The sequence below is a fragment of the Embiotoca jacksoni genome, unplaced genomic scaffold (genome assembly GCF_022577435.1).
Source record: "Embiotoca jacksoni isolate LCO1_2020_lvr unplaced genomic scaffold, fEmbJac1.0.p SCAF_70, whole genome shotgun sequence".
Taxonomy (NCBI): Eukaryota; Metazoa; Chordata; class Actinopteri; family Embiotocidae; genus Embiotoca; species Embiotoca jacksoni.
The window spans coordinates 768,054-788,053 of record NW_027185426.1 but is presented as its reverse complement, the minus strand read 5'-3'; the positions used below and the strand labels follow the sequence as shown (position 1 = coordinate 788,053).

Below are 20,000 nucleotides of genomic sequence, written 5' to 3'. Positions count from 1 at the left end.
TTCAGATTCAGAGAAATGACGTGTTAAATTCAGTTAAAAAGACACGAGTATCTTCTATTAAGTCTCAGGTGGTTCCCAATCTAGGGGTCGAGACCCTCTTACAGGTCACAGGATAAACGTTAGGGGTCAAGAGATGATTGATTTGGAGAATAAAAACAAAAAACTTAGTTTTAGCTGTTTCATTTGTTTTTTTTACGCCATCTGAATCCAACGCTTTATTTTTTGGAGACATTTTAAATGACGTAGAATAAAGAGATTCTCTAATATCACTGGTTTGTTCAAGGACCGTCAAAAATGTAAAAACCTGACGAGACTTCTATAAATGCTGTAATGTTGGTGTTTTTTTAAAGAACCTGCAGGTTGTTTGTTTCAGACGGTTAAATTTGCTGAAATGATCTTTTAATTCCATACGAAGATACTTCGTATAACTTCAACCAAAGCTGGAGTGTTTTTCACAATAAAAGTCATCCGGTTGGTTCTGGAGCTGGAGATTAGTTTCACATGTGTTATTAAAACCTGTAAAACGTCTAATTTGTTCTCCTTCTCGAGTAACAAGAGTTGATGTCTTCAAACTATTTAAAAAAAAACCTAAGAATTTAAAGGAAATAACACCAAAGAAATTTGGTGTTTTGCTGTGATTACGAACAAGTTTTATCCAAGTATCATTTTTGCATCCTCCAGTTTGGCATTCTGGCGTTTTCTTTATTTTTGGAGCTGGAAGTGACCATATTTGGATGAGCTGGGGGAGGAGCTAGTTGTGTCTCGGACACGCCCCCCTCCCACTGAATGTTGTGCAAGAAAAGAAGACAATCTGTCTCTGAAATGAACTTTCAAATATTAACATGGAGAATCTAGGAGGTAATTTTAAACGTGGACTCTCAGGATGAAGAAGGAGACGCTGTTGTTTGACTGAGAATCAGAGCGAAGGATGAGAGACAAGTCTGAACAGGAGGTGGAGGAGGTGGTGGAGGAGGAGGTGGAAGAGGAGGAGTGAAAGTTAGCTGACACCTGGAGGGTTTCTGTGTTGTTTTTTTTCTCCTGGAGGTGAATGACTGAAGTATGTTTCAGTCGTGTGTGTGTGTGTGTGTGTGTGTGTGTGTGTGTGTGTGTGTGTGTGTGTGTGTGTGTGTGTGTGTGTGTGTGTGTGTGTGTGTGGAGGGAGGATGGGAGAGGCGTGCTTCCTGTTGGGGGCTCCTTCCTGAGCCTGCCTCGTCTTGTTCTGCCTCTGAGTGTGTGTGTGTGTGTGTGTGTGTGTGTGTGTGTGTGTGTGTGTGTGTGTGTGTGTGTGTGTGTGTGTGTTATCTCTCCGTGCTGCTGATCTCTACAAACAAACTTTAGGTTTCTGTTGTGGCGGTGAGGTGAAGATTCTCCCACTTTCTGTTATCAACACAAACACAAACACTCTCTGGTTGGTTTGTTTCCAGGTGAAAAGGCGTCCGTCTCTCTCATCCTGCGTCCCTCAGACTGAGACGGTGTCCCGCTCTCTGATTGGCTGCAGTTTTTAAGAAGGCAAACGCCTTTTTGTCTTTTTTTATGTGACTTTTGTCATTTAAATAAAAAAACAACTGATTCATAGTCGATAAATTGCTTTATATTTTTTAGTATTTCTGAGTTATCTTTGTTCAGAGATCTACAGACAGACTCACCTGCATCATCAGGTGTGAATCCAACTAAACTCCTCCCCCTCTCAGACCGGCAGAGGGAGGAGGCGGAGCCTAGAGCCTGTTTACAACTGAGTTAAATTTTTACTTTAATTCTTTAATTTCAGTCGGGACGAGTTTAAAAAGAGATTTTTGACATTTAAATATTTGGTGTGAAAAGTTGATCCTGCTGCTCTCTGAACTTATTGATCCTCCTTCATGAGGTCACATGACCACCAGGAATCCTGATCAACCAATCAGACGATCAGCTGATCAGAGACAAGGAGGACGTACTGCATCTCGACCCGAACACGAGACGGGTCTGAGGGGCCCAGAAGTGTGTGTGTGTGTGTGTGTGTGTGTGTGTGTGTGTGTGTGTGTGTGTGTGTCTTTGTTCTCCTCAGTCAGAGACGTGTGACAAGTGGGTCACAGGTCGGACTTCTTTGTCCCCCTCGGGCAAATGAAAAGTGACAGACACTGGCCACTAATCCCCCCCCCACCCCCCCATTTACTCCCCCCTCCCTCCCCGCCCCGCTCGGCACCACTAATTGCAGCATGCCGTTTGTTAGCGTCTGTAATTGCAGAACATCCCTGGACCAATATTTCGGTAGTTAGTGGGACGGGTCACGGGGCCAATGGGGGTGGGGTGGGGGGGGAGAACAGAACCTCTGTCAGAACCAGACATGGTTCTGGTCATCATGACGTTAAATTTCCTGCTTCTTTTCCTTCTTTCAGGGTTTTGGACCCAAACAGCCAGTGAGACCCGACAGGACCTGATATTGTGATATCACCCTCCAGAAGCCCCGCCCCTTCCTGTCGCCTGCTCCTCCTCCTCCTCCCAGACTCCTGCTGTGGATATCAGAGCTTCACCAGCACCGGGGTCCAGTTCCGGTGCGGTCTCAGAGCGGTGCTGCAGGATGGCAGGTGTCCCGGTCCACGTGGCCGTGTTGGCCGCCGCGCTGATGATGTCACTGTCAGCTGACGGTAAGACGTGCAAACTGGGTTTTAATATTCACGCACATAAAACATGACAAGTTCCATAAATAGAAGAAATAAATATTTAAAAACATCCTCAGCTGGTCGTCACAAGACGGTTTCTAGGAACTCAAATATGAATATTATTTAAATAAAGTTTAATTAAATTAATGTTGCCTGACCTTTTTAAACTTGATGACCTTTGACCTTGCAAAGCCAACCGCATTGATGGATGATTGACAGGTGATTGACACCGTCAGGTGATCAAAACAAGCGCCTCTTTAAACATCTGTGATGTTGTGAAGCTGAAGTAGTGATTTAATAATTATTCATAATCATCAGAAGTATTTTAGAAAACATCACAATTATAATTTCACTTGTGTGAACGGACAAAAACTTTTTGACGGGAAGTATAGTGTTGCCATGGAAACCTTAAGTTAGACATATTTGTTTTCACGTTTTTGGAAAAAGGAAGTTTGCAGAATTTACTGTTCACAGATTTTTTTTGTTTTGTTTGTTTTGTTTATCATCAAACAATAACTGAAGAAATCTTAAAATCATTAAAAACAGCCAGGCTCCTCCTCCTGCTCCTCCTCCTCCTCCTGCTCTTGCCCCTCCTCCTCCTGCTCCTGCCCCTCCTCCCCTGTTCCTCCTCCTGCCCCTCCTCCTCCTCCTCCTGCTCCTCCTCCTCCTCCTCCTGCCCCTCCTCCTCCTGTCCCTCATCCTCCTCCTCCTGCTCCTCCTCCTGCCCCTCCTCCTCCTGTCCCTCATCCTCCTCCTCCTCCTCCTGTTCCTCCTCCTCCTCCTCCTCCTGAGGTGAACAGGATTCAGTTTGTGGTGGGAAATCTCAGCAGCTCAGAGCCCCCCCCCCCTCCCCTCACCCCCTGCAGGAAGCTGTTGAACTGATTGTTGCCGCTCTCACTTCCTGTCTGCTCATGAAGCGTTTCCTGTATGGCACCTCGGAGCCGCGAGCGGCGCTGAATGCTCCAAACATCCATTGTTCTCCGGAAATATCCGTCCGTCCCTCCGGAGACGAATCGCTGCTGTGGAAACGTTTTATGTCCCTCTGAGGACGTTGTCTGGGAGCCACGGCTTTCGACACACTTTTATTTTCTTAATCAGTACGCCGAGTCAGCAGATCGATTAATAATACATTAATAGTACAGGAGGTTTTTAACAGAAAAGAAGTTGGAAATGTTTTTACTCCATAAAGCACTTAAAATTATTAATAATATTAATTTATTAATATAATTATCAGTCGACACATTAAATTCAGCTCTAAAACACGGATACATTTTTAAGTCTTACTCTGAGTCTGTTTTAAGGCTGCAACTATTAAATATCTTCATTATCTTTTAATTATTTTACTTTCTTATTTATTTTTTTGTGATGAATTGATCATTTATGAACGTCACAGTTTTTAAATAGATGACTTCAATTGTATTTTTTTGTTTTATCAAAAGTCTAAAACTTAAAAGATCTTCAGTTTAAAGTGAAAGAAAATAAAGAAAGTACCAAAAAGAAAATCCAACTAAAAAAGCTGAAACTTCTTTAAAAATCTTCCTCTTTGAGATTCGAGGTTTCGTATATTTATTATATTCTAATTGTTTTGATCAAAAACTACAATGTAATTTGCAGGTTTTTGGGGGTTTTTTGTCTGTAAAATGAGTTAAAGTTGAAGAAAATAATGCAAACTGCAAATGAGAAGTCATTTCTATTGATAATGCAAAGATTTGTTTTTTTTTAAAGAATAACTTAGTTGAACACTGCAGATTTAATGAGTTTGTATTTATTAATGTGACGTCAGTGTTTCCTGCAGAGAAACGATCTCAACCATCTTCTGCCGTCATTAAACTTTGATGATCGTCTGCGTCTTCAGCAGAGAACGAAGAAGTCAAATTAGAAGAAAGTCTTATTTTGCGGTTGGTTTAGTTTCGCTTCACATCAGAAAGCCGTCTCCTCTGCTCCGTCTTTATTTCTCTGCTCTGACTATAACGATGCTGTTAATTACCTCACTGGGAAGCTTCCGTCGCCACGGCAACACAGGTTGGGCCGAGTAAACATCCACCGGCAGGAAGTTGTCGGAGGAGCGGGAGGTCGGCGTTTTAATGAGAAGACTTCAGGGTTGTAAAATGTAGAAGTTTAACAGGAGACGACGTGCAGCGTTGTTTTAAACATGGTCTGTTTGTCCTCTCGGGCTTCACACCGCTGATCATCCACCTTTTATTACTGAGGCTGCAGCTCCACCTGCAGACACCACTCAGGGCGGAAAACACTCGGATCGTACAGACCATATTCTCCTGTAACGACACCGAAATGACAACACGGCAGGAAAGGAACAAATAACAATAAGACTCATAAATGATCTGTTGGTTCTTCACTGAACTTCCTTCACAGACTAAATCAGCTGTTGACCTCATTTCATGAACAAACTGACATTTCGCACTTTTAACGTGACTCTAAACTCGAGTGTAAAATCTTCAAGTTTCTCAGAAAGACGGAACAAGTCGAGACAAACGAGGCCTTCAAAATAAGAGCGCAGCAAGGTTGCAGTGGTTTCTGTCGGACGAGATCCCTCAGAACTAAAACAGAAATGTGTTTCTATTTTACGTTTCATGGCCTTTAAAGTCGTATCTGACAATTAATGTTCCAATGAACATGAAAGTCCTAAAATCCTGCAGATAATCGGCTCAGAGACAAATAACAACGAAAAAAGAACGTTTTTGGATTTTTCTGCTGCTGCTGCATCGCTGCTGCATCGCTGCTGCTGCTGCATCGCTGCTGCATGTAAATACACAGCTGCCTCTTTAAGAGTCTCGTTACCCAGCGTCCTCTCTGCCAGACCTCAGTCTCCACTCCGACTGCCGGCACAATTAAGCACACATGTGGATGGAGACAGAAGCAGAGCAGCCATTTCCACCCCCCCCCTTCCTTTTCCTCCTCCTCCTCTTCATCACTCCTGTCACTCAGAACTTCTCAGCCAATCACAGCTGTTCTGGCCCTACGGGGAGGCAGGGTGATGACATCATGGCTCCATTTTGACTTTTTCATGTTTTGAGACGTCGGCGTACGTTTAAATGAAACTTTCGTCTCTGAACTCTGAACCGTTAAAACACCTCCAGACATCTTCTGCTCTCCATCTTAGTAAATATCACAGAAAGGAGGAACAGCTGACGTATGAATAAGAAGTGTCAGTATTTTAAGGAAACTTTAACCTGAAACAGAAACGTCACTACTTCTTCTGCAGCGGTTTAACGACTCAGACTGGAGCGTTAGCACCACCTGCTGGTCATCTGACTCAGTACCTGACTCCTTCATATGAAATGGCAGTTGTGGATGGAAACTGGGACATTATTGGGATGATAGGAGAGTAAAGAATTAAATAAAGAATAAAACCAACCAATCGCACCTGCAGGAAAACTACAAAACAACATCATCATAAAAATCTTTTAAATATGTGGAAAAACAAGCATAATATTTTAATAAATCTTCATTTGTTGTCACCTGTTATTGTTTAATATTCATGGTTTCATTTTACTGTAAAATATTTCTTTTAATCAATGAATCTTTTAAATCACAGATATTATTTATTTAAAGATGTAAAATAGGAAAAAGAAGAAACATTTTAAATAATACAGAAAAAAAATCTTCATCTCAATTAATTCAATGAAGTAAATATTAAAGTATTAAAACATGACTTTCTGTAATGATTAAAATATTAAATATGAGCAGATATTTACAGTAAAAAATTAAGTTAAATGATTTTACAATAAACGAGGCTGGGTCCTGTTTATCTGCATGTTGTGACCTTTGACCCCCTCAGCTTGTTACTGTGGTCCTTATATGGAGCTTCATCACCTCCTCCTCCTCTTCCTCCTCCTCACAGCTGATAGAGGAGGAATGTTTCACCTCCAGAGTCGCTTTGATAAATCTGATCTGGAGTCTGTCTGAGGCGTGATTAACATAAGGAGTTTTGTGTGTGTGTGTGTGTGTGTGTGTGTGTGTGTGTGTGTGTGTGTGTGTGTGTGTGTGTGTTGTGTGTGTGTGTGTGTGTGTGTGTGTGTTCCTGTGACGCGAACTTAAACAGGAAGTAAATAAACGTCCATAAATCTGCTGAGAAACCGTCAGTTCAGAATTCCCCTGAGAATCTGTCTGATTTAAGGTTTCCTTCACTCTCAGAGATCCAGTGATGTTTGTCTGAGCTCCCATGATGCACTGCAGACAGGAAGTGCTCACACACACTTCTGCTTTTATTGTGACAGTCTGGCTAACAGTGGTCTCTTCCTGTAGCTGACATCATCAACATGGTGGTTAATGAGCACTCCTGTCCGCTGATATAAACTGAACTCAGTCCTTCCTGCCGTTTGTGTGACCCGTTTCTGGTTCTGACTCTCGTCTCTCTGTCCAGCTGCAGGTCAGAACCCGGACCACGTCCTGCAGGGGACAGGGGTGAAACCCGAGGCCCGGCGGCCCGGCGAGGACTCCACCATCGCGCCCGAGGACCTCCCTCGTTTCCTGAGCTGCTACTGCTCCGGACACTGTCCCGACGACGCCACCAACAACACCTGCCAGTGAGTAGAGACCAGTGGAGACCAGTAGAGACCAATGGAGACTGATAGAGACCGGTGAAGACCGGTAGAGACCAATGGAGACTGGTAGAGTCCAATAGAGACCAATGGAGACCAGTAGAGACCGGTGGAGACCAATGGAGACCAGTAGAGACCGGTGGAGACCAATGGAGACCGGTAGAGACCAGTGGAGACCGGTAGAGACCGGTGAAGACCGGTGGAGACCAGTGGAGACCGGTGAAGACCGATGGAAACCAGTGGAGACCGGTAGAGACCAATGGAGACTGGTAGACTCCACTAGAGAACAGTGGAGACCGGTGGAGACCAGTGGAGACCGGTAGAGACCAATAGAGACTGGTAGAGACCAGTAGAGAACAGTGGAGACCAGTGGAGACCGGTAGAGACCAATGGAGACTGGTAGAGTCCAGTAGAGACCAATGGAGACCAGTAGAGACCGGTGGAGATCAATGGAGACCGGTAGAGACCGGTGGAAACTAGTAGAAACCAGTGGAGACCAGTAGAGACCAATGGAGACCGATAGAGTCCAGTAGAGACCGGTGGAGACCAGTCGAGACCGATAGAGTCCAGTGGAGACCAATGGAGACCGATAGAGTCCAGTGGAGACCAATGGAGACCAATGGAGACCGGTGGAGACCAGTGGAGACCGGTAGAGTCCAGTAGAGACTGGTAGAGTCCAGTAGAGACTGGTGGAGACCGGTAGAGTCCTGTAGAGACCATTGGAAACCAGTAGAGTCCAATAGAGTCCAGTGGGGTCCAGTAGAGACCGGTGGAGACTCAGGATGATTCAGAGGAAGCTGCTTGTAGTTTGAGATCAGAAGTTAAAAGAAGCTGATTAAACGTTTCCTGTTTTTATTTGTCACATGATCGTAAAGAAAACAAAAACAAAACGATGTTTCAAACATGTGATCGATGAATCGAGACAATAACCGGCAGATGAAACCGTCATGTGTTGTCTGCTAGTTCCTGATCAATCAATCAATCAGTTATTGATTAAAGTGATGGTGTGTTTGTGTCGTCAGGACCAACGGTCAGTGTTTCGCCATCATCGAGGAGGACGAGCTCGGAGAAGTGCAGCTGACATCGGGATGCATGAAGTACGAAGGCTCCCACTTCCAGTGCAAGGTACACACACACACACACACACACACACACACACACACACACACACACACACACACACACACACACACACACAGTACATTTGTCTTATTATTAACAGGTCCACCAGACTGATTCACATATTTGGTGGGTTTTCAATAAAAATCTGCATTTTCACATCATTTTTTATTATTATCACCAAATGGGAGTAAAAATGTTCCAAAAGTGTAGAAGAGTTGAAAGTAAACAAACAGCTTCCAAAAAGCTTAAAGAGAAAACCAGACGAAAGAATCTCGATGAAAGGAGGGAAACAAAAACGTGTGTGACTGACGGGCTGCTTTGATTGACAGGACTCCCCCAAAGCTCAGACCAGGAGGACCATCGAGTGCTGCAACACCAACTTCTGCAACCGAGACCTGCAGCCCACGCTGCCCCCGCAGGCCTCCCCCGGTAACTACAGCTCTGTGACTTGGGTGTTACGACGGGTGGGCCGGGAGCCACGGCTTTAACCCCACTGCTCGTTGTTGTGTTTGCAGAGGGAAGCCCCCATTGGTTGGCCTTCCTCATCTCCATGACGGTCTGCTGCTGCACCCTGATCTGTGTAACCGTGGTCTGTTACTACAGGTAGGAACGTTGTTGTTGTTGTTGTTGTTGTTGTTATTGTTGTTGTTGTTGAGGCGGTGCAGCTGTAACTCTCTGTCTCTCAGGTATAAGTGGCAGAGCGAGCGGCAGCGGTATCACAAGGACCTGGAGCAGGAAGTGTTCATCCCTGCAGGAGAGTCTCTCAAAGACCTGATCCACCAGTCTCAGAGCTCCGGCAGCGGCTCCGGGCTCCCCCTGCTGGTAAGAGCGGCACACTACACACACCTGGACCAGACCAGCTGCGACAACGACTGCTTCTATACAACTATAAATATCGGCGACCCGTCCTGCAGGTGCAGCGGACCATCGCCAAGCAGATCCAGATGGTGCGTCAGATCGGGAAGGGTCGGTACGGGGAGGTGTGGCTCGGCCGCTGGAGGGGAGAGAAAGTGGCCGTCAAGGTGTTCTTCACCCGTGAGGAGGCCAGCTGGTTCAGGGAGACGGAGATCTACCAGACGGTCCTGATGAGACACGAGAACATCCTCGGTACCGACACATACATACCTCCTAGAGAACCCAGTTAGAACCAAACCTCCTCTGGAGGAAGGATGTGGTAGATGCTAGGAGAGGGGCATTGTGGGTAATGTAGAGAAGAAGAATGAGGATGTCATCAGTTTTAATGCTGTTTAACTGAGACTGAGTTACAGGAGGAATCTGTCAAACTTTTCTCGACTTTGTTTTTAAAATCTTTTGTTACTTTCTATTTCTAGAACGTTATTGAACAACTCTTCTGTTGTCTTCAGGCTTCATCGCGGCCGACATCAAAGGAACGGGTGCCTTCACGCAGCTCTTCCTCATCACCGACTTCCACGAGAGCGGCTCTCTGTACGACTACCTGAAGCTGACCACGCTGGACACGCCGGCGCTGCTGCGACTCGCCTACTCGGCGGCCTGCGGCCTCTGTCACCTGCACACGGAGATCTACGGCACGCAGGGTAAACCGGCCATCGCCCACCGAGACCTGAAGAGCAAGAACATCCTGATCAAGAAGAACGGAACCTGCTGCATCGCCGACCTCGGCCTCGCCGTCAAGTTCAACAGGTTCCCGCTTTAATCGCACGATTGTTCCCGTCTGCACGAGAGATTAATGTCCGGCTCTGTTAACTGTGACCTGTCGTTGCCGTAGCGACACCAACGAGGTGGACGTCCCCCTGAGTACCCGGGTGGGGACGAGGCGCTACATGGCTCCCGAGGTCCTGGACGAGAGCCTCAACAAGAACCACTTCCAGGCCTACATCATGGCCGACATGTACAGCTACGGCCTGGTGATCTGGGAGATGGCGCGGCGCTGCGTCACCGGAGGTACGAACGGCAACACGTCACGTTAACCTCCGACATGCTGCTGGGATTATTAACGGGAACGGGATATCGGTAGAAATAATGAGGCACCAGGTGTGTGACCAGGTGTGTGGGACCAGGTGTGTGTGTGACCAGGTGTGTGTGACCAGGTGTGTGACCAGGTGTGTGTGTGACCAGGTGTGTGTGTGACCAGGTGTGTGACCAGGTGTGTGTGACCAGGTGTGTGACCAGGTGTGTGACCAGGTGTGTGTGTGACCAGGTGTGTGTGACCAGGTGTGTGTGACCAGGTGTGTGACCAGGTGTGTGTGACCAGGTGTGTGTGTGACCAGGTGCGTGAGTGTGACCAGGTGCGTGACCAGGTGTGTGTGACCAGGTGTGTGACCAGGTGTGTGACCAGGTGTGTGTGTGACCAGGTGTGTGTGACCAGGTGTGTGTGTGACCAGGTGTGTGTGACCAGGTGTGTGACCAGGTGTGTGACCAGATGTGTGTGTGTGACCAGGTGTGTGACCAGGTGTGTGTGACCAGGTGTGTGGGACCAGGTGTGTGTGTGTGACCAGGTGTGTGTGACCAGGTGTGTGTGTGACCAGGTGTGTGTGTGTGACCAGGTGTGTGTGACCAGGTGTGTGACTAGGTGTGTGTGTGACCAGGTGTGTGACCAGGTGTGTGTGTGTGACCAGGTGTGTGACCAGGTGTGTGTGACCAGGTGTGTGTGTGACCAGGTGTGTGTGACCAGGTGTGTGACCAGGTGTGTGTGACCAGGTTTGTGTGTGACCAGGTGTGTGTGTGACCAGGTGTGTGACCAGGTGTGTGTGTGACCAGGTGTGTGTGACCAGGTGTGTGACCAGGTGTGTGTGACCAGGTGTGTGTGTGACCAGGTGTGTGTGACCAGGTGTGTGTGACCAGGTGTGTGACCAGCTGTGTGTGTGACCAGGTGTGTGGGACCAGGTGTGTGGGACCAGGTGTGTGTGTGACCAGGTGTGTGTGACCAGGTGTGTGACCAGGTGTGTGTGACCAGGTGTGTGTGACCAGGTGTGTGTGAGACCAGGTGTGTGTGTGACCAGGTGTGTGTGACCAGGTGTGTGTGACCAGGTGTGTGGGACCAGGTGTGTGGGACCAGGTGTGTGTGTGACCAGGTGTGTGTGACCAGGTGTGTGACCAGGTGTGTGTGACCAGGTGTGTGTGACCAGGTGTGTGTGAGACCAGGTGTGTGTGTGACCAGGTGTGTGTGACCAGGTGTGTGTGACCAGGTGTGTGACCAGCTGTGTGTGTGACCAGGTGTGTGTGACCAGGTGTGTGACCAGGTGTGTGTGTGACCAGGTGTGTGTGTGTGACCAGGTGTGTGACCAGGTGTGTGTGACCAGGTGTGTGTGACCAGGTGTGTGTGACCAGGTGTGTGTGTGACCAGGTGTGTGACCAGGTGTGTGTGTGACCAGGTGTGTGTGTGACCAGGTGTGTGTGACCAGGTGTGTGTGACCAGGTGTGTGTGTGACCAGGTGTGTGTGACCAGGTGTGTGTGACCAGGTGTGTGTGTGACCAGGTGTGTGTGACCAGGTGTGTGTGTGACCAGGTGTGTGACCAGGTGTGTGTGACCAGGTGTGTGACCAGGTGTGTGTGACCAGGTGTGTGGGACCAGGTGTGTGTGGGACCAGGTGTGTGTGGGACCAGGTGTGTGTGGGACCAGGTGTGTGACCAGGTGTGTGTGTGACCAGGTGTGTGTGTGACCAGGTGTGTGTGTGACCAGGTGTGTGTGACCAGGTGTGTGACCAGGTGTGTGACCAGGTGTGTGTGTGTGACCAGGTGTGTGTGACCAGGTGTGTGACCAGGTGTGTGTGTGACCAGGTGTGTGTGACCAGGTGTGTGACCAGGTGTGTGTGGGACCAGGTGTGTGGGACCAGGTGTGTGGGACCAGGTGTGTGTGACCAGGTGTGTGTGACCAGGTGTGTGTGTGACCAGGTGTGTGACCAGGTGTGTGTGACCAGGTGTGTGTGACCAGGTGTGTGTGACCAGGTGTGTGACCAGGTGTGTGTGTGACCAGGTGTGTGTGTGACCAGGTGTGTGTGTGACCAGGTGTGTGACCAGGTGTGTGTGTGACCAGGTGTGTGTGACCAGGTGTGTGTGACCAGGTGTGTGTGTGACCAGGTGTGTGTGTGACCAGGTGTGTGACCAGGTGTGTGACCAGGTGTGTGTGTGACCAGGTGTGTGTGACCGGGTGTGTGACCAGGTGTGTGACCAGGTGTGTGTGTGACCAGGTGTGTGTGTGACCAGGTGTGTGACCAGGTGTGTGTGACCAGGTGTGTGTGACCAGGTGTGTGACCAGGTGTGTGTGTGACTAGGTGTGTGTGACCAGGTGTGTGACCAGGTGTGTGACCAGGTGTGTGTGACCAGGTGTGTGACCAGGTGTGTGTGTGACCAGGTGTGTGACCAGGTGTGTGTGACCAGGTGTGTGTGACCAGGTGTGTGACCAGGTGTGTGTGTGACCAGGTGTGTGTGTGTGACCAGGTGTGTGACCAGGTGTGTGACCAGGTGTGTGTGTGACCAGGTGTGTGTGTGACCAGGTGTGTGACCAGGTGTGTGACCAGGTGTGTTTCTGTGTGCAGGTATGGTGGAGGACTACCAGCTTCCGTACTACGAGATGGTTCCCTCCGACCCGTCCTACGAGGACATGCTGGAGGTGGTCTGTGTGAAAGGTCTTCGTCCCACTGTGTCCAACCGCTGGAACAGCGACGAGGTCCGTTTATCTTTCACATTTATTCTGACATTCAGCTTCATCGGAGAGTTTACGATCAATGTTTACGATCAATGTTTACGATCAATGTTTACGATCAATGTTTACGATCAATGTTTACGATCAATGTTTACGATCAATGTTTACGATCAATGTTTACGATCAATGTTTCTTATTTCGGTCTCTGACTTCTGTTTCCTGTCACTTTCCAACTGCTGTTTTGAATTGTTATTGATCAGTGTTATTGATGGTGTTATTGATCAGTGTTATTGATCAGTGTTATTGATCAGTGTTATTGATCAGTGTTATTGATGGTGTTATTGATCAGTGTTATTGATGGTGTTATTGATCAGTGTTATTGATGGTGTTATTGATCAGTGTTATTGATCAGTGTTATTGATCAGTGTTATTGATCCGTGTTATTGATGGTGTTATTGATCAGTGTTATTGATGGTGTTATTGATCAGTGTTATTGATCAGTGTTATTGATCCGTGTTATTGATCAGTGTTATTGATCCGTGTTATTGATGGTGTTATTGATGGTGTTATTGATCAGTGTTATTGATGGTGTTATTGATGGTGTTATTGATCCGTGTTATTGATGGTGTTATTGATCAGTGTTATTGATGGTGTTATTGATGGTGTTATTGATCAGTGTTATTGATCAGTGTTATTAATGGTTATTGATCAGTGTTATTAATGGTGTTATTGATGGTGTTATTGATGGTGTTATTGATCAGTGTTATTGATCAGTGTTATTGATGGTGTTATTGATGGTGTTATTAATGGTGTTATTGATCAGTGTTATTGATCAGTGTTATTAATGGTGTTATTGATCAGTGTTATTGATCAGTGTTATTGATCCGTGTTATTGATGGTGTTATTGATCAGTGTTATTGATGGTGTTATTGATGGTGTTATTGATCAGTGTTATTGATGGTGTTATTGATGGTGTTATTAATGGTGTTATTGATCAGTGTTATTGATCAGTGTTATTAATGGTGTTATTGATCAGTGTTATTGATCAGTGTTATTGATCCGTGTTATTGATGGTGTTATTGATCCGTGTTATTGATGGTGTTATTGATCAGTGTTATTGATCAGTGTTATTGATCAGTGTTATTGATCAGTGTTATTGATGGTGTTATTGATCCGTGTTATTGATCCGTGTTGTTGATGGTGTTATTGATCCGTGTTATTGATGGTGTTATTGATGGTGTTATTGATCAGTGTTATTAATGGTGTTATTGATGGTGTTATTGATGGTGTTATTGATCCGTGTTATTGATGGTGTTATTGATCAGTGTTATTGATGGTGTTATTGATCAGTGTTATTAATGGTGTTATTGATGGTGTTATTGATGGTGTTATTGATGGTGTTATTGATCCGTGTTATTGATGGTGTTATTGATGGTGTTATTGATGGTGTTATTGATCAGTGTTATTGATGGTGTTATTGATCCGTGTTATTGATGGTGTTATTGATGGTGTTATTGATCCGTGTTATTGATGGTGTTATTGATCAGTGTTATTGATGGTGTTATTGATGGTGTTATTGATCAGTGTTATTAATGGTTATTGATCAGTGTTATTAATGGTGTTATTGATGGTGTTGTTGATGGTGTTATTGATCAGTGTTATTGATCAGTGTTATTAATGGTGTTATTGATGGTGTTATTAATGGTGTTATTGATCAGTGTTATTGATCAGTGTTATTGATCAGTGTTATTAATGGTTATTGATCAGTGTTATTAATGGTGTTATTGATGGTGTTATTGATGGTGTTATTGATCAGTGTTATTGATCAGTGTTATTGATGGTGTTATTGATGGTGTTATTAATGGTGTTATTGATCAGTGTTATTGATCAGTGTTATTGATCAGTGTTATTAATGGTTATTGATCAGTGTTATTGATGGTGTTATTGATGGTGTTATTGATCCGTGTTATTGATGGTGTTATTGATGGTGTTATTGATGGTGTTATTGATCAGTGTTATTGATGGTGTTATTGATCCGTGTTATTGATGGTGTTATTGATGGTGTTATTGATCCGTGTTATTGATGGTGTTATTGATGGTGTTATTGATCAGTGTTATTGATGGTGTTATTGATGGTGTTATTGATCAGTGTTATTAATGGTTATTGATCAGTGTTATTAATGGTGTTATTGATGGTGTTGTTGATGGTGTTATTGATCAGTGTTATTGATCAGTGTTATTAATGGTGTTATTGATGGTGTTATTAATGGTGTTATTGATCAGTGTTATTGATCAGTGTTATTGATCAGTGTTATTAATGGTTATTGATCAGTGTTATTAATGGTGTTATTGATGGTGTTATTGATGGTGTTATTGATCAGTGTTATTGATCAGTGTTATTGATGGTGTTATTGATGGTGTTATTAATGGTGTTATTGATCAGTGTTATTGATCAGTGTTATTGATCAGTGTTATTAATGGTTATTGATCAGTGTTATTGATGGTATTATTGATCGGTGTTATTGATGGTGTTATTGATCCGTGTTATTAATGGTGTTATTGATCAGTGTTATTGATCAGTGTTATTAATGGTGTTATTGTTCAGTATTATTGATCAGTGTTATTGATGGTGTTATTGATCAGTGTTATTAATGGTGTTATTGATCAGTGTTATTGATCAGTGTTATTAATGGTGTTATTGTTCAGTATTATTGATCGGTGTTATTGATGGTGTTATTGATCAGTGTTATTAATGGTGTTATTGATCAGTGTTATTGATCAGTGTTATTAATGGTGTTATTGTTCAGTATTATTGATCAGTGTTATTGATGGTGTTATTGATCAGTGTTATTGATGGTGTTATTGATGGTGTTATTGATGGTGGTGTTATTGATCAGTGTTATTGATGGTGGTGTTATTGATCAGTGTTATTGATCAGTGTTATTAATCAGTGTTATTGATGGTATTGATCAGTGTTATTGATGGTGGTGTTGTTGATGGTGTTATTGATGGTGTTATTAATCAGTGTTATTGATGGTGTTATTGACGGTGTTGTTGTTGATGGTGTTATTGATCAGTGTTATTGATGGTGGTGTTGTTGATGGTGTTATTGATGGTGTTATTAATCAGTGTTGTTGTTAATGGTGTTATTGACGGTGTTGTTGTTAATGGTGTTATTGATGGTGTTTCCGCAGTGCCTCCGGGCCATGCTGAAGCTGATGTCTGAGTGTTGGGCCTATAACCCCGCCTCCCGCCTCACCATCCTCAGAGTCAAGAAGACGCTCGCCAAGATGGTGGAGTCCCAGGACATCAAGATCTGACCGCCCTCTTCTTCGTCCTCCTCCTCCTCCTCCTCCTCCTTCTCCTCACTCAGCCTGGATCGGACCGGACCGGACCGGCTCTCCTGAGCTCGGACCTTCATCAAGGGGAGGAAGAGGAGGAGCTGGGAGATAAAATGAGAAAGGACCCGTCTGAGGGCTGAACTCTGCTCCTCTTCCTCCTCTTCCTCCTCGTGCGCGGTTTGACGCTTTCTGTGAAAGCCAAACGAGACAATGACGACTTCCTGTGGAGGGGGGGAAAGGGGCGGGGCTTTCGACGCTCGTTGTGAATGAACACAAAGTTGTTGTTTTTTTTAAGGTCACGGCCTTTCTCCTCTTCTGCCCGTTTTAAAATGCCAATATTTTTTTTTTTTTTTCTCTTCAGGACTGAGTTCTCCTGCCATATTGAAATATATCTCCACTCTTAAAGTAGAGTTAACTATAAAGACAAAATAAGGTACTATTATAATATGTGAATTTGAATGTGTACATAAATGTAGAGATTAGATGCCGTGCGTCCTGATGAGAGGATCTAAAGACCCAGAACACTGCTGCAGCGGTGTCCACGTCCAGCGGCTCCTCGGAGACGCCGACGGGAGACGACGGAGTCCGCTACCGAGACGTCTGCCGTCCTGTTTGTCTGTCTGTCCACTTCCTGCTTCCTGTCTGTCTCATGGGAAGGTTGTGTAAAGAGCTGCAGCTGCTTTGGAAGCTCATTGGTGGAGTTAGACGTCAGTGGGCGGAGCAAAGAACACCAAAAGAAAACGTAGCGAACAAGATCTGCACGAAAATATCAGGCGGGAATCATGATATTCTGATTGGCTGCTTTTTTACGTAAACTTAAAAATGTTTCATTGTGGGATCGGACAGAATTAAACGCAGATTTATCGCTAACGAAATTGTTTGCTGCAGCCTTTTATGATCTGGTGTCGAGATCAACAGCTGATTAATGAGAGTTTTAAAGTAAAGATAAAAACAGTTACATCGGTCTGCTTCTCTAAAATGTAGATTACCTCGTTATTTGGCTCCTCCCACTGAGTTTAACACATCCAATCAGATAATTTCTAATTTTGAAAAACGTTAGTAAAAATGAAACTAAGCTTAAATTTGGATTAACCTTCATTTATTTCTCGATAAGAGTCCCTCCCTGCAAACTGGAAGTCATGGATGTCGTATATACAGAATGTTATGTGCTTTGGGGGCGGGGCTATTTATAAGGGGCGGATTTATGCATTGCCCCGCCCACCACCTAAACAAAATATAAACGGACTCTGAGATGCTGATGGTTACAGGAAGTAGATCTTAATATTTTCCCAATTACATGATCATCACCATGAAATAAAAGTCGTTACAAATTAAATCGTACCATCCCAAAAATAAAATACTCCCGTTTTATCGACCTTATAAATTCAACAGTTTCTGGCTTCAGTCAAAAGATTCGTAGTAAACGAAGTTTGGTGCTACGATTACTTTTGCTGTTTTTGTGTATTTTTTCCTGTTTCTCACTTTAAAAAGTTGAACGACAGTAACAGAAGGAAAAAGACAATCAATTGCTGATTGACTCAAATTTGCCAAGATAATGTTCATCTAAATAATGAATAACCTCATCAAACAAAGTAAAAGATTTCTGCAACCAGCAGCATCTCAGATGATAAATTAACTCTTCGTGGACGCGTAGTTTCGCTCCGACTTCCAGCTTATGTTGACTTTAATTAGAATAATAGGAAATTATTGTCATTATCTGAAAGTTCCTGGATGTATTTAGCCTTAGCTTAGCACAAAGATTGGAAGCAGGTAGAAACTGATAGCCTAGCTTGATCAAAATTTAAAACCTAAAAAAAACCGTGTCACATTTACGTTTTATTTAGTTTCTTGATCCGGTGTCGGAATACAAATATTTTTTGTTTTGGAAGCTGTGCTAACAGTTTCCCCGCTTCCAGTCTTTGCGCTAAGCTAGGCTAACCCAGGCCACAGAAAATGGCGGACTGTTGGTTTCCATGGCAGCAGGGCAACATGCTCGTGTCGGTGTGCACGAAGCTAACGTTCGTTCAGTAGCTATTTAAGAGCCGTAACTGTCGTGTGTTTCTCTGTAATTAAAGCCCAGTATAGGAATATTCTCTAATATGTAAATCCTACATGTTGTTCTGTTTGTTTGTTTTGGTGTTGTTGTTGTTTTGTACAGCATCTGGTTTGGTGCCTTATGAGTTTACCAAGGAAATGAAAAACTCTGTATACAGTCTGTCCAATGTACCGATTTTTAAGTAAATAACCTTATTTTAGTACACTACCTCCGCCAGCGTCCAACGTTCTTCTTTTCTATTTTACATTTAATGTGAGGAAGCATATTTCTGACAGGAAAAAAAACATGGATGATCAATTAGTATTCATGTTTAAAGAATTATTTTTGAGGGAATTTTAAAGCTGTTTATTAACTGTGATGCAACTTTTACATTCTGTAAAGTGTTCTCGTGAACTTGCACTGTTGTATTTGTAATTTTAATCTTTTTGTTCCAGGTTTGTTGGTCTTGATTTTATTTCTTCAAAACAGGAACATGAACTCAAGTCAAAATAGGAAAACCAAGATGATAGAATATGAATCCTCAAATCCAAAATAAATAAATAGTCAGATCTCATTAATTGAACAATTTGTTCTTATATTTTTTTCAAACTTGAAATGACAAAAGTCAAAATGTTAAATTATCCTTTTGACTAAATATTTTTGGTTTTAAATGTTCCACTTCTGATTTAGCATCATTGTTTGGACATTTACTTTAAAATTATTAAAATATGTTTTTAACTTTTCAACAATGCAAATCTAAATGTTAACTTTCCTCAAATTGGTAAAAAGTTTTTCAACTTAACGTGGTAAAATTTTTGCTTTTAACTTTAAAGACATTTACTTTAACATTTGTAGATTTATTTTCTTGCAACTTAATTCATATTTAATGTCATTCTAACAAAATATTGAATGTTTTCAGTTTTTAAAGTTCATTTCTGTCAATACAATTTTTTTTTTTCGCTTTTTAAATCGTGTCAATTTTAAACCTCAAGTCAAATTGTTATTTTAAATCCAGTTAAGATCAAAGTCTTTTTCATTCAAAATTTAAGTTTGTATCAGAATGTACATTTAAAGGTTTTTTTAATTAATCTCTTCAGAAATGAGCTTCCAGACATGATGATGAAAATGTTTAAACTTTGTTTCCTTAGCTGCTGTATTTGAACACAGCGCCACCTGCTGGACAAACACCAACACGGCAGCTCAGGCAGGTTGGAGTCAGGACACTTTACACACCAATAACAAGTTTAATTAATGAGATGATTTCATAGACAACTTCACTTGTTGATTTTATTTTCATTCGACTAAGAAAAAGCATCACAAGTTCATTTTTAGAGGCTGAAACCAGAAATATTATTTGTTTCTAAATGACAATAAGAAACTACGTGAAGGCGGTTTATGAAATGACCACACGGAGTCTCTGCGTCCTGTCAAAACGTTTCCGTCTTTATTACGCCTACTTGTCCTCGGGCTTGTTGAAGCAGTAGGTCAGGCAGCACTTCCCGCAGTAGTGGCGGTCGAAGTGGCTCGCCATGAAGACGCCGGCGCCGCACTCGTCGGCGGGACACTCGCGCCTCAGCCGGTGGATTTTACCGTTCTCGTCCACCTGGAAACATAAAAGGAGACGAACGTTAAAAAGAGTTTTGGAAAGAAAAAATAGAGGCAGAAAAATGTAAAGTT

At 43.8% G+C, this 20,000-nt stretch overlaps 3 protein-coding genes across 5 annotated transcripts in view; 1 reads left to right on the top strand and 2 right to left on the bottom strand.

Annotated features, from left to right (window-relative positions):
* The window catches only part of LOC138215160 (coiled-coil domain-containing protein 1-like), a 5,998-nt gene extending 4,059 nt beyond the window's left edge, over positions 1-1,939 (bottom strand). The window contains exon 1 of the mRNA XM_069177164.1: positions 1,935-1,939. Coding sequence (XP_069033265.1) covers positions 1,935-1,939 — 5 coding nt within the window. The remainder of the gene's footprint in view (positions 1-1,934) is intronic.
* The window catches only part of LOC138215213 (bone morphogenetic protein receptor type-1A-like), a 43,582-nt gene extending 25,031 nt beyond the window's left edge, over positions 1-18,551 (top strand). The window contains exons 3-13 of one of the 2 annotated variants that reach the window (XM_069177253.1): positions 2,376-2,624; positions 7,030-7,186; positions 8,224-8,326; positions 8,653-8,752; positions 8,839-8,926; positions 9,010-9,145; positions 9,238-9,430; positions 9,688-9,985; positions 10,071-10,246; positions 12,841-12,971; positions 16,142-18,551. In XM_069177253.1, coding sequence (XP_069033354.1) covers positions 2,558-2,624; positions 7,030-7,186; positions 8,224-8,326; positions 8,653-8,752; positions 8,839-8,926; positions 9,010-9,145; positions 9,238-9,430; positions 9,688-9,985; positions 10,071-10,246; positions 12,841-12,971; positions 16,142-16,267 — 1,575 coding nt within the window. In that variant the 5' untranslated portion in view covers positions 2,376-2,557 and the 3' untranslated portion in view covers positions 16,268-18,551. Of the gene's footprint in view, positions 1-2,375; positions 2,625-7,023; positions 7,187-8,223; positions 8,327-8,652; positions 8,753-8,838; positions 8,927-9,009; positions 9,146-9,237; positions 9,431-9,687; positions 9,986-10,070; positions 10,247-12,840; positions 12,972-16,141 lie in introns of both variants that reach the window. The other variant, XM_069177252.1, reaches the window with a different exon arrangement.
* A 1,194-nt stretch (positions 18,552-19,745) lies between these two features.
* The window catches only part of rps27a (ribosomal protein S27a), a 1,969-nt gene continuing 1,714 nt past the window's right edge, over positions 19,746-20,000 (bottom strand). For both annotated transcript variants that reach the window (XM_069177254.1, XM_069177255.1), the window contains exon 6: positions 19,746-19,926. In XM_069177254.1, the coding sequence (XP_069033355.1) occupies positions 19,777-19,926 (150 nt within the window). In that variant the 3' untranslated portion in view covers positions 19,746-19,776. The remainder of the gene's footprint in view (positions 19,927-20,000) is intronic.